Here is a 15,109-nt window from a genome sequence, read left to right as displayed (position 1 = left end):
AAAAAAAAAAAAAAAAAGATTTATGAAGTAACAAAAGCAAGTTGGAAAGTTATGTGACTTTTATCCCCACATATTTTTATCTGTACATAAAGAAAATTTGCATGTAAATTGTACTTACCTTTGGTAGAAGGTGGTAAAATTACAAAGAATTTAGAGGTTTGTTTGTTTGTTTGTTTGTTTTTGGTACTGGGGATTGAACTCTAGCCCTTGCGCTTTTGAGGCAGGCGCGAGAACCACTGAGCTAAATCCCCAGCCCCAGAATTTAGATTTTTAACATTATGTATTTGGGAATTTTTGAAGGTTTTTTTAAAAATTATTTTTAAAATTTTTGTGGTGCTGGAGTTTGAACCCATGGCTCCACGCAGGGTAGGCAGGCAGGTGTTTTATCGCTGAGCTACATCTGGAGCTCTGAAGTTTTTAAGGGGTGTCACTTTTAGTCAGAACAAAACTCTGAAAATACTTATAAAACATGCAGTCTTTTTCCCCATGTCTGTTTATTTAATGAGTTCTACTATCCAAGATGTTGATCCCTTGTATGTTTGTGTATATACCAACATTCTACTACCTTCCAGTGTTACAGAATATCTCAAAATGTTCTCACATGTAGTTCCTTTGATCATGTTTATAACACGTCTGTGTTCAGTTCTGATTATTTCATGCAGTAGATTTTTAGAAGTACACACATCCTAAAGATCTTGGTGAATATTTCCAAATTATTTCACAGAAAAATTAGACCAATAAAATAGATAAGGCAGTGATTACCTTGTTAGACTCTTGCATGGAACATGATTTGGGTCATTGTTTTTTGTTTTTTAATCTGTAAGTTTTTGAAAGAAAAATAACAGTGGAGCCAGGTGCACACCCATCCCAACTACTCTGAAGGCTCCAGCCCCGAGTCCAAACCAGGCAGGGCTGCACAGGGAGACACCGTGCAGAGTAAAGCTAATTGTTCATTTATGTGTTTGCATTTCAGGCAGTTCTGCCTTGAACTAAATGGACTTGCTGTTAAACTTCAGGTAATATTTTGTTCTAAGTTAAATTGTAATTGAAGTTCAGATATTTTTTCCCCATTTTTGTAATTTACTGTGCCTTTAGAGACTTACCCGTATTATTTGATCATTTCCTTTTTATAATCTGTGTGGAAATGGAGTAACCATAATGATAAACATTTTCACTCTTTTACATACTGAGAAATACATTTATTTATTTGTTTATTTATGCAATTATTTTTAACAGAGCGAATGCCATCCAGATACTTGTACCCAGATGACAGCAACTGAGCAATGGATTTTTCTTTGTGCTGCTCATAAAACACCAAAAGAGGTAAGATGGACTAGAATGATGGTTAGAATCATCATAGCTCCAGGACATTGGGAAACGTGTTTTAGAGATTGATGGTTTTGTTTTTCAGACAGGGTTTCTCTTTGTAGTTCAGTCTGTCCTTGAACTCACAACACTCTGCTGGCCTCAGCCTCCTTAGTGCTGGGATTACAGGTGTGCACCACCATGCCCCGCACAGTTTAGAGTTTTTAATTCACTGTTTACTGTTTGGTTGCAAGTTTTTTCCACAGTTCTGTTTAAGGATTTCTTATGATGAGCATCATTCATAATTTGGAGTTGTATGCACTAGAACTCACTTCCTGAGTACTGGATGTCACAGAATGATATCGTCCCCACCCACTGGGTAACCTTTCTGGTGTAACTGTTTAGGTTTTGTCGAATCATAATATCTTTTGATTGCGCAACTGTTGCCTACTTACTAATGCCTAGTCTGTGGGTAGCAGTGTTACTTTTGAGAGATTTTTATTGTTCATACTGTTTCTCTCATTTACTTGGCAGAGCAGTTTGTGATTTTGTTTCTCCTTTTTCTGTTTTTCACAGCACTAGGGGTTAGAGTCAGGGAGTGCTAAACTATATCCCCAACCCTTTTAAGATTCTTTCTTTTTTAGGGGGGGTACTAGGGATTGAACTCGGGACCTTGTGCTTGTGAGGCAGGTGGCGGAACCACTGGGCTGAATCCCCCGACCAAGGATTCTTCTCTTGGTTTTGGGACATGGTTTGCTAAATTGTCTAGACTGGCCTTGAACCCTCAATCTTTCTGCCTCGTTCTCCCAAGTAGAGTAGCAGTTGTTAATCGTACTTTTAAAAAATGTTGGCATTTTATGTCACTTAACATTCAGTATGTATTCACTTTTCCTTAGTTGTCTCACTTGGTTTATTTAAACTGTGTGTTGCATTTCCTGTGCGCTGCAGTTTTGAAGTCTGTAGTCATTTCTTTTTGCTTGACACTCGCTCATACCAGGCCAGGCCAGTTTTGTCCCACGGTAGACCTTCAGCTGTCATTTTGTTGACAGGCCTTTAAGACTCAAAGACAAATGACTGTATGCAAAATCAGTATTTGGTGTTCTTTCATTTGAAAACTAATAAAATTCCAGGCAGGGCAGGGACTGGGGGAGAAAAAGAATAAATTCTCCAAAATAAGCAGTGTCTGGTACCTGTGTGAGAGAGCAGTTTCCTTCAGGTGTTGCACTGTGTTACGGGTGTGTGTGGGTCCTTGTCTGGGAGGGTCCATGTGTTTCCTGATATTCCCTGAAGTTAACTGCTTAGTCCAGCAAATGGTGAGTGCAGTTGGGAAACTGAGGCCAGAGGGCTCATTGTCTCACGGAAACAAGAAGTGCTCGGCATTCTGTGGCGTGGCCTGAGTCTACAGGCACTGTCATTCTGACGTCTGCTGGAAAGGGTTGGCTTGCTGGTAGAATCGGGGCACAGCGTGTCCCATCCCGGCTCTGTGGTGAGTCTGGTGGGGGTAGTGTGTGAATTGGGGTCACTGCTGTCGCACAAACAGAAAGGAAACGGGACAAGTGCTCTCAGCTCTTGGCATCATCAGTCAGGAAGCTGGGAACTGACAGATGACTGCCCAGGGCCCTCTTCTGTGTGGCCAGGAGGTTGGGCTGGACAAGGACTGGCCCTTCCTCCTCTGAACGCTGCTTTCCTCTGGGGGTGAAGAGTGCTGGGAATGAAAATGGGAGGCTTCATTTCCTGATGGGCATCGTGTCTTGTGGTCACCGCAGTGGAGCGGGCCTGTCCTCGCCCAGCGCACATAACAGGCAGAGCGGCGCCCGCACTCCGAGTCCACACTGACTTCCTGTCCTCTGCTCTCCTCTCCCCTCCCTTCATAGTGCCCCGCCATAGATTACACCAGACACACGCTCGATGGTGCTGCCTGCCTTCTCAATAGCAATAAATATTTTCCCAGCAGGTAAGCTCAACTCCTAAACATGGCGGTAAGCTTTGGGTTTAATTTAAACATGGATGTCTTAAGGCTAACATCAGTTTCTTCTTGTTTGTTGGTTTTAAACTGTGGACTATTTGTCTTGTTGGAGTGATCTGAATTTTGCATTAAGTTTTGGCTAAGCAGCTGGGTGGGCTCCCACCTCCAGAGCGCTTCCTGGCAGCCTGCGCCATCCCTGGAGCCAGGGGGCCGGGGTGCGCAGGCTTCCTCCGCTCTCCACCTGCCTCTCATGCCTGCGGGAAGAGCAGACTCCTTTGCTGGGCTGCTTGTATTTGAACAGTTCCTTTTGTTTTGTTTGTTTGTTTTTTGATACAGGATCTCACTATGTAGTTGAGACTGACCTACAACTCACTATGTAGCCCAGGCTGGTCTCGAACTCACAGTGATCCTCCTGCCTCAGCCTCCTGAGTGCTGGGATTATAGGCATGTGCCACTGTGCCTGGCTTGTTTTGTTTTGTTTCGTTTTGTGTTTGAGACAGGGTCTCACTGTGTAGGCCAGTGTGGCTTTGGATGCACTGTATACCCCAGGCTGAACTCAAACTCCCAGAGATCTCCTGCCTCAGCCTCCAGTGCCCTAGAATATAGGTGTGCAGCACCACACCTGACAAGACACCCCCACATACCTTTTGGACATGATTCCTTATTCTTGCCTACAGTTCTTTTAAGACTTGGGAAGAAGCTGTGCGTGGATTGTATTGGTGAGATTTGTGACTGCTCTTTAATTCTGTTAAGATGCTTGTAACCAAGAGATGGATTTGGAGATCCCCCCCTCCAATAAGATTACTCCAAAAAGCTCATAAATTATGTTTTTAAAAAAGTACTAGAAACAGAAGGTAGGGATGTAGCTCAGTGGCACTGTACCTGCTTGGCAAGCACAAGGTCCTGAGTTAGATCTTTGGTACTGGAAAAAAACAAAAACTGGTTTTGCCTCAATATCATATGTACACATTTTTAAAAGGAATATCAGAAATATGCAGACATACTTTGATTCTCAAAAAATACATAAAACCCACTTCTTTAGAATAAAAATTCTTGTGAGCAATTTTAATGGTGTCTAGTGGAGAAAGTATTAGTTTTGTGAAACCTATGCTTTGGTCAGTTCTGAGCTGTCTGGGTTCTCTGTAACAGAGTGGCTCCTTAGCAGAGTGCCTGAGTCCATGCTGCTGACCTCTCCCCGCGGCCTTGGTGAGGGAGAGTGGCTGGATGCCAGGTGGGAGGCGGGGTCCAGGCCGGCCCTGCGGGAGCCATCTGCATACGTCCAGGAGCAGGTGCAGTGTGGGTCCTGACCTCTGTCCAGCTCGGCGAATCTGTGGTCTCTCTTCTGTTTTTAGGGTTAGCATAAAAGAGTCATCTGTAGCAAAACTAGGATCCGTATGTCGTAGGATTTACAGAATATTTTCACATGCTTATTTTCATCACCGGCAGATATTTGATGAATATGAAGTAAGTATGTTTCACCGAGTTTCCTGATGCTTCCTGTCAGAATGATACTAACCTCTGTTGTCATGACTCCTGCCTGTGTGATTTTGGACAATAAAATAACATGTCTTTCTTCCTTTCTGCAGAATGAAACATTTTTATGTCACCGGTTTACTAAATTTGTGATGAAATATAATTTGATGTCCAAGGATAACTTGATTGTACCAATTTTAGAAGAGGAAGTGCAGAATTCAGTGTCCGGGGAGAGTGAAGCATGAAGGGGATGGGAGAAACGCACGGCTCGCGTGTTCACAGTAATCATGTACTGTACGTAATCGTGTAGACGCATCAATCATGTATCCACAGTCCAGCTTCTTTGTGTAGGGTAGGGTCTGTAAGCTGCGTTACCTTTTAAATGGGAGATACTTAAGTTATTCATGAGCTGTATATTCACCGGTGTGGCACTCATGGTTTTTAAATAAGATTAGTATTATCTGTTTATAATGCCTGTTAATAAAAGAATTTACAGTTTGGTAAAATTGCTGCTAAACAATCATTGGATCACAATCCTCATCAAATAAATCTATCTATAAGAAAGATGAGTGAGCTTCAGGTTTTGCACAAGCTGTTTACTAAAGTGGTGGTAAGGTTTTCCCAAGCTTAGATATATTTAAGACAGTTTTGTAGTGTATAATTCATCTTAACTGTTAACTATTGCAGAATGAGATCAAAATGTTTTAAAAATTTTGTGGATGGTTTTATTATGCATATACGCCCAAATATAAATGCAAGTGAGGCATTAGTAATTGTTCGGTAATCTTCCTGTGTCACATGGAGCGTGTCCTGGGCCAGCACCCATGGGAAGGACACCCTTCGTGCCGCAGTGGATGATGGGATGCGTGGTGGTGGGGTCGTGGGCTTTGGAGGGTTCCTCTTGGAAACCGCCCTCGGCCCTCGCGCCCCTCCCCTCCCTGGACTGCTTTAGTGCAACGAGTTTCCCCAGGCTGATGTGGCAGCAGCTCGTTCCTATTCATACTGTATTAACTGCTTAGAGATTACACCTCACCCTCACAGTCATAACACACGTACAGGAGAGCTGTATTGACGTGGGTACTCTCTCTTTTGGGGAATTGTTCTAACTACTTAGAAAACAGTTCTTACCATAGTTTGACTCTTCCTGTTAGCTATACTAATCTTTTCAGCTAATCCCAGGCAGCGTTAAATAGGGGTGAAGAAACATTGTAGTATTTATTTCATGTCCCCTTCCTCAAAGTTTTATGCTTGAATTATACTCCTGTGTGAGGTTATTTGCAATAATTTACAGGTTCCAGTGGTGTTGGTGAATGTTCATACATCTTTTGGGCTTTGATATAAGTCAGTGTCTTGAAAAGAATTCAAGTACAGGTTTACCAGTCTGAAAAATCTGTTGGATGAATTTTTTGTGAACCGCACTAGAGGTCTTATTGCTAAACCAGTTCTAATGAGGTGTGAAGATGGGGTAAACAATTGTACATGTAGTGAAGAAAATATTCAGAGCCGTCTCTTGACCAGATTTAACAAACGCGGAAGAGCTTCCTTCCCACTCTAAAGCTGTATTGAAACGAAGACAAGAAGTGCTCTCGTCCGACTGTTCCGGTTAAGGAGGTGGCTGATGCCAGGGCTCTCGGCCTGTCCTCCTGCGGCCCTAGCCGTCCCTTAGGGAGCCGGGGTGCGTGTAGTGTCACTGCTCATTCCCAGAACCCCCAGGCTGCGCCCAAGTTGTGCTGCCTGACCCAGGGACTCGCTCACCTGTGCTGAGCAGCCGGCTGAGGTTCTGAAGCACGTTTTCAATCTATTGCGGGATGTTAATGGGAAATAAAATATGACTTTCCCTTACTCATTCCGTCTTCCCTGTACTGTGTGTTTAAAAATGGATCATAAAAAACCCCTCCAACAGAAAGCACTGCCGTGGTCTCTTGCTTTTGTTGGTCTGCACCTCTGCGCCGTGGCAGTGTGCCCCGAAGCCCACAGGCGGGCAGAGGCACCGACAGCAGTCTGCTGGGAGGGCTCCTGCCCCACCCGTGCAGACTGGGCCCAGTGGGGTTTCCTCTTCGCATGCTCGGCGCCTCGTGCTTGCTCCTGCTGAGTTTTGTTCACCTGTGTCCCCCAGCACTGCTTCCTTCATGGGCGTCCACTTCTAACCTGAGGTGTTGCTCCTGGGTTTCTAGAACAGTTTCTCAGATTAATGACTTAACATTCTGCCATCAGAATAAAATTTGAAATCTATGATTACACTGTTAGGAATGTGTTACACTTCTAAACACATTTTCAGCCAGGCATGGTGGCGCATACCTGTAATCCCAGCACTTAGGAGGTTGAGGCAGGAAAATTGCTGGACCAGCCTAGACTGCATAGTGAGACCCTGTCTCAAAAAAAAAGAGAAGCACACTTACTGGTGTCACGATCATCATAATAGAACTAAATTATGGACAAGGCCTGGTAGCACAGACCTGTAATCCCAGTACATGGGTGGCTGAGGCAAGAGGATCTCCATCAGCCCAAGCCCAGCTTGCGCTGCATAGTGAAACTGCCTGCCTCAAAAAGCAAAAGAACTGAATCTTTTCCATGATGATTTTGCCCTCTTTATAATTTTTTTATTTTTCTTTTTTGCTTCAGGACTTCTATAATTTTATTTCCACAATTTTTAGTTTTTAAATACTTTGTTTTATAAATTTTTTCTCTTTTATTCTTTTTTCCCTGTACTAAGAATGAAACTTAAGGTGCTTTACTACTGATCCACATCCCCAGCCCCTTTTAAATTTTGAAACAAGCTCTTCCTCATTTGCCTGGTGATCTTACTGCCTCAGCTTCCCAGAGTGCTGAGATTACAGATGTGGGCCACTGCACCTGCTTAAAAATACTCATTTTCTTCCTTTGGCTTTTGAGACAGAGTCTTGCTATGTAGTCTAGGCAGGCCTTGGGTGCACCGTGTGGCCCTCTGAGTGCTGGGATTGTGGTGTAGTGTGCACCACCGCACCCAGCTGAGAACAGCTCATTTAATCTGCTGATCATTTCTTGTGCAGCTCTTCCACGCCGCACAGGTCTTAGTAAAACTGGTTGACTTACTCTTGCAGTCCTGGGGATTGAACCCAGGGCCTTGCACGTCCTAGGCAGGGGCTCTACCACAAGCTCCACCCCAGCCTTTTATGGGTGCGGCTACTAAGAATGGAACTCCTGTCCTTGTGCTTGTGAGGCAGGCAGGCAGTGGAACCACTGAGCTAAATCCCCTGCCCAGCCCTTTTAGTTTTCTCTTGAGACAAAATCTTGCCAGGTTGCCCAGGTTGTCCTTGAACTTTCGACCCTCTTGCCTCAGCCACCTGTATACCCAGGGTTACAGCTGTGTGCCACGGTGCGTGGCTTGGTTTTCAGGGTTTAAAGTATCCGCTAACCAGACAGCACTGAGGTACTTTGCAACACACTGAGTGGTTTGAGGTGCAGATCGTCCAGTGCGCTTCCTGGGAACCTGCGAGGTTAGGTACAGCAGGGCTCAGGCCGGCCCATGGGCTATCCACACAGGTGGGCCCAGGCTTCTCTGGGTGTCCTCCTTCTGTTTGTGTTCTTTTTATGTCACACAAAGCTTTGTGTGCAGTGTGAAAATCTTCCATTATAAAGAAGCAGTACATTTCTGTATTAGCCTAACTGGAAGCTCGACCTCTGGAATGCGCACCCATGAAGGTGTTTAGGAGGCGTCTGATAAGGATCCCCATTTCCACTGTGGCACCCACATACTGTAAGAGTCTGTGCTTTTCTTTTTTAAATGAAATCAGGATGTTGGTGTACTGTTTTTTGAGACATGGTCTTACTGTGTAGCTCATGCTGGTCCTCAACTCTGTATCCCAATGAGGCTGGCCTCGAACTTGCAGGGACCCTCTTGCCTCAGCCTCCCGAGTGCTGGGATCATAGGCGTGTGCCACCGTTCCTAGCTATAATCCATTTTGGGTGATTTCGGTGTATGGTGTAATTGAAAGGTCTGGTTCCATTCTTTTGCACATTGATACTGTTTTGCCAGTACCATTTGTCAAGCCTATATTTTGCTGTTGTTTATTCTTTGGGAGAGCGTTTTGTTTGGCTTTAGTTTTTTGAGATGCGGTCTCTGGGCAGCTTAAGGTGATTCTCTCGCCTCGGCCTCCCAGGCCTGTGTCACACCTGGTTTATTTCCTTATTTTTAATTACTTAGTGGCACAGGAGATCAAATCAGGGCTTTGTGTTCACGGGGCAAAAGCTCTGCCACTGAGTCATCCCCACCCTTGGCGGGCTATGTTCTGGCAGTTGAATCCAAAATACAAGTCAGGCCCTGGTACAGTGTTGAGCATCTATAGTCTGCCTATGGGAGGCTGAGGCAGGAGGATCCTTTGTGCCCAGGAGTTGGAATCTAGCCTGGGTGACATAGCCAGACTGTCTGAAAAACCCGAACGACAACAGCTGAAGGGTCTGGCTGGGCTCTGCTGGTGTTCATCAGATCCCTTGGGGCAGAGAGGAACTGTGAGCCTGAGACTTCACAGACTCAGACAAAACCACCAAAGTGAGGCTGTGGGGTGAGGCTGCATCCCTGCTGACGAGGCCTCAAGTGCCCTGTAGGACACAGGAAGTCGCTCTCCCTGAGTGACCTCCCAGGAGTTTGAGGACAGCACCGGTCACCTGGACCTGGACACCTAAGGCGCCTGCACCCAGGCCAGGCCTGGCCACCCCGCAGGTAGGCCCGGGACATCCTGTCTGGTGCCACATGTGGCAGCGTGGCCTGGGCTTGGGAAGGCTGGAGACACCCAGCCCTGCTTCCCCCACCCCCAATCCACCTGTGGGCTGAGCTGCACTTTCTGACAGCTCGACCCTGTCTCAGAAACAAAGGGCCGACAGCCAGCTTGAGCCCATACTTTCAATAACAATAGAAATTAAAAGCACAGATTGACCAGAGAACCTTAAGAAGTTAGGACTTCCGCTGAGGTACCAGGAGGGGCGCCTCTGACTCAGGGCAGTAGCCCAACCCACCTGCCAAGATGATGCTGCCAGGCGGACGGAGGGCCCTGCAGGCCTTTTTCCAGGGTCTTCATGTCCCAGAGAACTGGACAAGACATACAGAAGAGGAAGCAAAAGTGTGCATTTATGGGAGGCAGAAAAGAAGTTCTGCAGACTAGAGCCAACTGGTGAGGCTCATAGCAGCCCCTAGGGGAAAGGAAATGGGTCTGTTGAACCTGAAATTCCAGGTTATCGCCTCATGCAAATAAGGCATTGGAACAGTGTCCTATCAGACCCTCAACCTTGAGGTTGCTATGTGTAAACCACCTATGAAAAAGTTCGCTTGGCTTCATGTTACATGTAAATGAAGGACCTGAAACTGTCTTTTGATTGGTTGTGCTTTTATGCAAATGAAGGGATGAAAAGAACACCTGATTGGTCTTGCACACAGCACCGGCTTCAAATGAGGATTGAAAATATCAAGTTTCTGACTCTAGACCTGAGTGAGGCAGAGACCTGGACCAGGGGTGGTGGGAGCTTCCCTCCTGCCTAGTCCCTTCTGTGATCACCATTCCAGCTGCTGGAAATGCTGAGAAAGAGGAGGGAAGAAACTCCCAGGACTCTCAAGCTGTCTCTCTCCACTCTTGAACCCGAGCAGTGCCAATGCCCTGCCTGCCTGGAGGGACTGTGCCTTTGGCACCTTCACCTAATGGGACCCCAACGTGAAGTGCCCCAGGGGCATGGTGGCGCACTCCTGTAATCCCAGCACTCGGGAGGTGAGGCAGGAGGATCTCTGTGAGTTAGAGACCAGCCTGGGCTACATAGTGAATTCCAGGTCAGTCTCAAGTACATAGTGAGACCCTGTCTCAAAAAACAAAAAAAAGGGACCCCAAAAGTTTGGAAATCAGATGCTGACAGTAGAAAGTCCATTGGAGCCGCTTGACACAGCTGAATTCCTAAAGAAATCTTTCTGAAAGTGAAGACCACATATGAATTCCAGCAGTCTCAAGTACATAGTGAGACCCTGTCTCAAAAAACAAAAAAAAGGGACCCCAAAAGTTTGGAAATCAGATGCTGACAGTAGAAAGTCCATTGGAGCCGCTTGACACAGCTGAATTCCTAAAGAAATCTTTCTGAAAGTGAAGACCACATCCCCGAAAGTCCTAACTTCCTGTGATGTATACAAAGTGTCCCACCCACAGGTCCACCTACCAGGTCAGAAACCCTATGATACAGTGGCCAGCACAAGTCCAGAGGCCCACCTGGTAGGGAGACGGGGGCAGAGGAAGTCCTGGCCACTCAGAACTTCCTGGAAAAGGACAAGCAGATGGCCAAGGAGAGGCAGGGTCTCCAGGGAGAGGGCAGCCTGACTGCGGGAGGAGCTGAGGGCCGGGAAAGGGTGCAGGAGGACCCACGTCCACACGATGTATTCCCAAGATCTCCTTTAGTGAAGTACAACTTTCTCAGCTCTCCAATGTGCACTGACAGAAGGAGAAAGGATTCTCTGCTGCCATCGATGCTGGCTTTGTCCAAGCATCATGGCGTTTTTGTGGGCTCCTGAAGTAATTGTTTCTTTCTTTTGGTACCAGGAATCGAACTCAAGACCTTGTGCTTGCCAGGCAGGTGCAGTGCCACTGAGCTACATACCTGGCCCCAGTAACAAATCTACCCAAAAAATGAAGTCTTGAGTACAGAACTCACGTCTAAAAATCAAGAAAAAAGCCCATTTCCCAATACTGATTGATATTTCCACAGAATAAGAGTAAGTGGAATGTCTTGCGGGCCCTTACGCTTGTAGGAGTAACGCTTTGGAAGGACTGGAATCGTTCCTGTTCATCTCACCCCAAGCCCGGTGGACGGCGGCTCAGCCTCGTCATAAACACATTGATTGGTAACTCGTAGTGTGTTTCCGTAGTGTGCACACAACAGGATGGGACAATTTGTGCTGCATGAAGCGGCAGCCTAGTAACAAACAGCATTTTATTATTCAAACGATCTCCCGATGTCAATATCAATGCTAATAAAAATACACGAGAGAATGCATCCCTGCAAAGCAGGTGTTGCTCTCTCGAAGGGTCCCCAGGCGGAGCAGCCTCTCGCACGCACAGGAAAGGATGCTGACGCCTCCCGGTAGACTGAGGCCAGGCCGACGTCTGCAGATGGAACCGGGAGACAGCGCTGTGGGGCAGTTGTCACCACCCACAGCACTGCCAGCACCTCTCCTCCCACGGGACTGGAACTCAAGTCCACAGAGAGGCCTGACTTACATCCAGACAGAGAAGACTTATGTTTCCACTGAGGTGGAGATGTTTTCCCTCTTTGTAGTATTTACAGTTTAAAAGAGAGAAAATCAAATCTTCCTGTTGATCAGAGTGTTTACGTGTCTGTCAGGGGTTGTGGGTGCTCTTGTGTTGTGTGGTTTTGTGTTATGTTTGTGGTCCTGGGGATCCAAGCCAGGGCTTTGGCACAGAGCTCATCCCCAGCCCTTTTGAAACTTTTCTATCCACATGTGCGACACGCCTGCTGTCCTGCTTTCCAAGTGCTGCTATGAGGTTTTCTGGGGCATCAGAGTAACCCAGAGGCACACGTGTCAGCATCGGGTTGGTAACGGCCACCCTTAGAGACAAAGATACAGAAAAGAGTTTGGCTGGAAGAAGGTTTAATAAGGAAGGGCATGCCATCATCAAAGACAAAGTCTGGGTTGTTATATTCAGGGAATAGTTACTTTCTTTCGTGGCTGTGTGTGGGGTGATTAAGAACATTACTTTTTCGCTGCAGTCAGATCACTTCCCGAGCACCTCTAGCTGGGTGAATCTGCTGGGAAAGTTCAGGCTGGGGCCTGCAGTCTTTAACAGGGAGAAGGCAAGCGGATTTCATACATTCATGAGAACTGAAGGAGGCTATTGCTCAGACACTAGCGGGCACCTGCTCACACAGATGTTTAGTCACAGGTGTGGACCGGGAGCCTGTGCCCAGGTCACGCAGACGAGGCCAGAGCCGCGGGGCTCACATGCAGGTGACCTGCGTCAGGCCGTCCTCTGGGTCACACTGCCCGTCGTCCAGCTGCCGGAGGGCGCTGTTGCCCCGGGCCGGGCTCCCCTCCTTGGCCCAGCCCTCGGGGGATGGGGACAGGGACGGGAGGCCGCCCTGGGCGGGGGGCCTGGCCTCCTGCGGTCGTTCTGGGCCAGGGCTCCTGCTGCTCGCCTCGCTCTGGTCCTCTATCCGCGCGAGCCGGCTGCCGCTCCTCTGCAACACAGGGTGGCCATGGGGTCAGAACTGGGCCTGGGCCTCGAGGCCCCAGAGCATTTCTGACAAGGACAGCACAGTGAGTTCCGAGGACAGGCTCCGTCCCCCACTGTCCTGGGCCCTCCCCAGAGGGACGTGGCTGGGGAGCCGGAGGACAAGGACAGCAGCAATCCTGCTAGGTCTCCGAGCCACAGGGACACAGGCAGGAGTTGCTCAGTGCTCAGCTGGCCTTGACTGGCTCTGCCACGGTGTGGCCTGGTGAGTCACCTGCAGAGCTCTCCCGGCTGCAGCACCCCTGGGGTGGCTCTGGGTTGAGAGGTGTGACTCGGGGAGGCTGAGGCAGAAGGGACACAGGAGAGGACTCGAGCGCCCCAAGGGGACAGTGGGCTCCTGAGTGACTTCACCCCTCGGCCTACTTAGCGCTGATGATGTGGCACACAGGGACAGGAGCAGAATTCCAGCCTAGGGAATGTACTGCTCTTGAGTTTGTCATTGGTACAAGCCAAATCAGTCTGTCTGTCTGTCTCTCTCTCTGTCTACTTCCCATCCGTCTTTCTTATTATATAAATGAGCCAGTGACTTATAAAACAATGCACAAAGGTCCCCAAAGAAAAGTCACCACCACAGCCTACTGGATTGTATATAAAGTTAAATAAAAATGGCCTAAATATTTTCAGAGAATCAAAAATCTGATATCTAATTCTAAGTAAAAGAGGCCATGAAGTAGCTGAATTTGGGTCCTATTTCTTCACAAATGCAACTCTGTGGCCTCAGTTAGTCAAAATCCCATCAAGCTGTGAACTGTGGTGATCTTTCCTGAAAAAACAATGACCATTTGTAACTATTATGAGGGGGTGGAGCCGGGCCTGGTGGTGCACACCGGTAATCCCAGCACTCAGGAGGCCGAGGCAGGAGGATCATGCTGAGTCCAAGGCCAGCCTGGGCTGCACAGTGAGTCCAAGGCCAGGCTGACTACACGAGAGACCCTGCCTCAGGACGGATCCTTCCTCTTACCTTGTGTGCCGGCCCCCAGCCCCCACTTGCTCTGGAGCCTCTTCCAGGATGGAACAGCTCGGCCCCTTATGTACTGCTTAGCTGGCTTTGCCAGTTTGGAAAACTTTAAAGTCTTCTAAAATGGGGTTTTCTTGATATAGATACAGTAAAAGAATTCCTTTTCAGTGATTATCTGATCCCTCTGCGGACCTTGCTTTGAAAGTCCCACTTTATTACCACGCAGATGCCCGGCCCTGGCCTTGCCCAGCTGGGCATTGGTGGACTGAGGTGACTCGGTGCAACATAGCATCTGGGCTGAGGGCAGAGGGCAGCCTGCAGGCACCCTCACTGATGGAGAGCCGGAGGGGGCGCTCTCCCCTGCCTTCCTAAGCTCAGGCGCTCCGTTTGCAGCAGGCCCAGGGGCTTCGACAGAGAAGCACAAACACCAAGTGGTTTGGGTAGAAGACCAGGAGCAGCTGCACACACGGGAAGTGAGCTGTGGGAAGGTGAGCACGCGGTCGCAGTGGCAAGGTTTGTCTTTGCATGGTCAAGCCGGTGGGAGCCGTGTCCTCTTCCTGTAGGGCAGAAGGCGATGCCTGCACAAGCAGGAACCTATTATTGTTACTATTATTGTGGTTGTTGTTTTGAGACAAGCCCTGGCTATGTAGTCCAAGCTGGCCTTGATCTCGAGTTGATCCTCCTGCCTCAGCCTCCCAAGTTCTGGGATTACAGATGTGTGTCACCACGCCTGGCTGGAAGTCTAAGGTTACCTTGAGGATGAGAAACTTATGCCCTATTTTGGCGGAAAAGAGGAGGCAGAGTTTCTCTTATGTCTGTTGTTTCTTAATCATCTACAGCTCAAAATACCATCACCCCAAAGTGACACATTGTGGAAAAGACTGGGCCCCCACAAGTGTCTCCGGGTGCCCGGGGACTGCCACAGCTCCCTGCCTACACCCTGAGTTCATCTCCCTCCTCCATGGCTGCCGCGTGGAATAGCAGTGAGAGGTGAAGGTGAGACGCTTTGGGGTCAGACCCCTTCCACGCCGGTCACTCACCTCCGGGGTCCGAGCCGCTACGCCTGGCAGCGCCGACCTCTGCAGGAAGACGACCTGCTTCGTGGCCAGGTTCCCCTCCCTGCAAGGTACAGCACAGGGTTCATTAGTG

The 15,109-nt window shown here is 48.1% G+C and overlaps 2 protein-coding genes across 3 annotated transcripts in view; one reads left to right on the top strand and one right to left on the bottom strand.

The window, feature by feature from the left end:
• LOC104867555 (10 kDa heat shock protein, mitochondrial) overlaps nucleotides 1–6,508 on the top strand; it is a 33,539-nt gene extending 27,031 nt beyond the window's left edge. For both annotated transcript variants that reach the window (XM_010631970.3, XM_010631968.2), the window contains 5 exons: nucleotides 974–1,016; nucleotides 1,237–1,323; nucleotides 3,180–3,259; nucleotides 4,624–4,735; nucleotides 4,858–6,508. In XM_010631970.3, coding sequence (XP_010630272.1) covers nucleotides 974–1,016; nucleotides 1,237–1,323; nucleotides 3,180–3,259; nucleotides 4,624–4,735; nucleotides 4,858–4,989 — 454 coding nt within the window. In that variant the 3' untranslated portion in view covers nucleotides 4,990–6,508. The remainder of the gene's footprint in view (nucleotides 1–973; nucleotides 1,017–1,236; nucleotides 1,324–3,179; nucleotides 3,260–4,623; nucleotides 4,736–4,857) is intronic.
• Nucleotides 6,509–11,715: 5,207 nt separating this feature from the next.
• Nucleotides 11,716–15,109, bottom strand: part of Rftn2 (raftlin family member 2) — a 42,157-nt gene continuing 38,763 nt past the window's right edge. The window contains exons 8-9 of the mRNA XM_010631967.3: nucleotides 15,001–15,079; nucleotides 11,716–12,949 (exon numbers count right to left, since the gene is read on the bottom strand). Coding sequence (XP_010630269.1) covers nucleotides 12,710–12,949; nucleotides 15,001–15,079 — 319 coding nt within the window. The 3' untranslated portion in view covers nucleotides 11,716–12,709. The remainder of the gene's footprint in view (nucleotides 12,950–15,000; nucleotides 15,080–15,109) is intronic.

Source organism: Fukomys damarensis, unplaced genomic scaffold (genome assembly GCF_012274545.1).
Source record: "Fukomys damarensis isolate Sample0158 unplaced genomic scaffold, DMR_v1.0_HiC HiC_scaffold_26, whole genome shotgun sequence".
NCBI lineage: Eukaryota > Metazoa > Chordata > Mammalia > Rodentia > Bathyergidae > Fukomys > Fukomys damarensis.
This window is presented reverse-complemented; position numbering and strand designations above follow the sequence as displayed.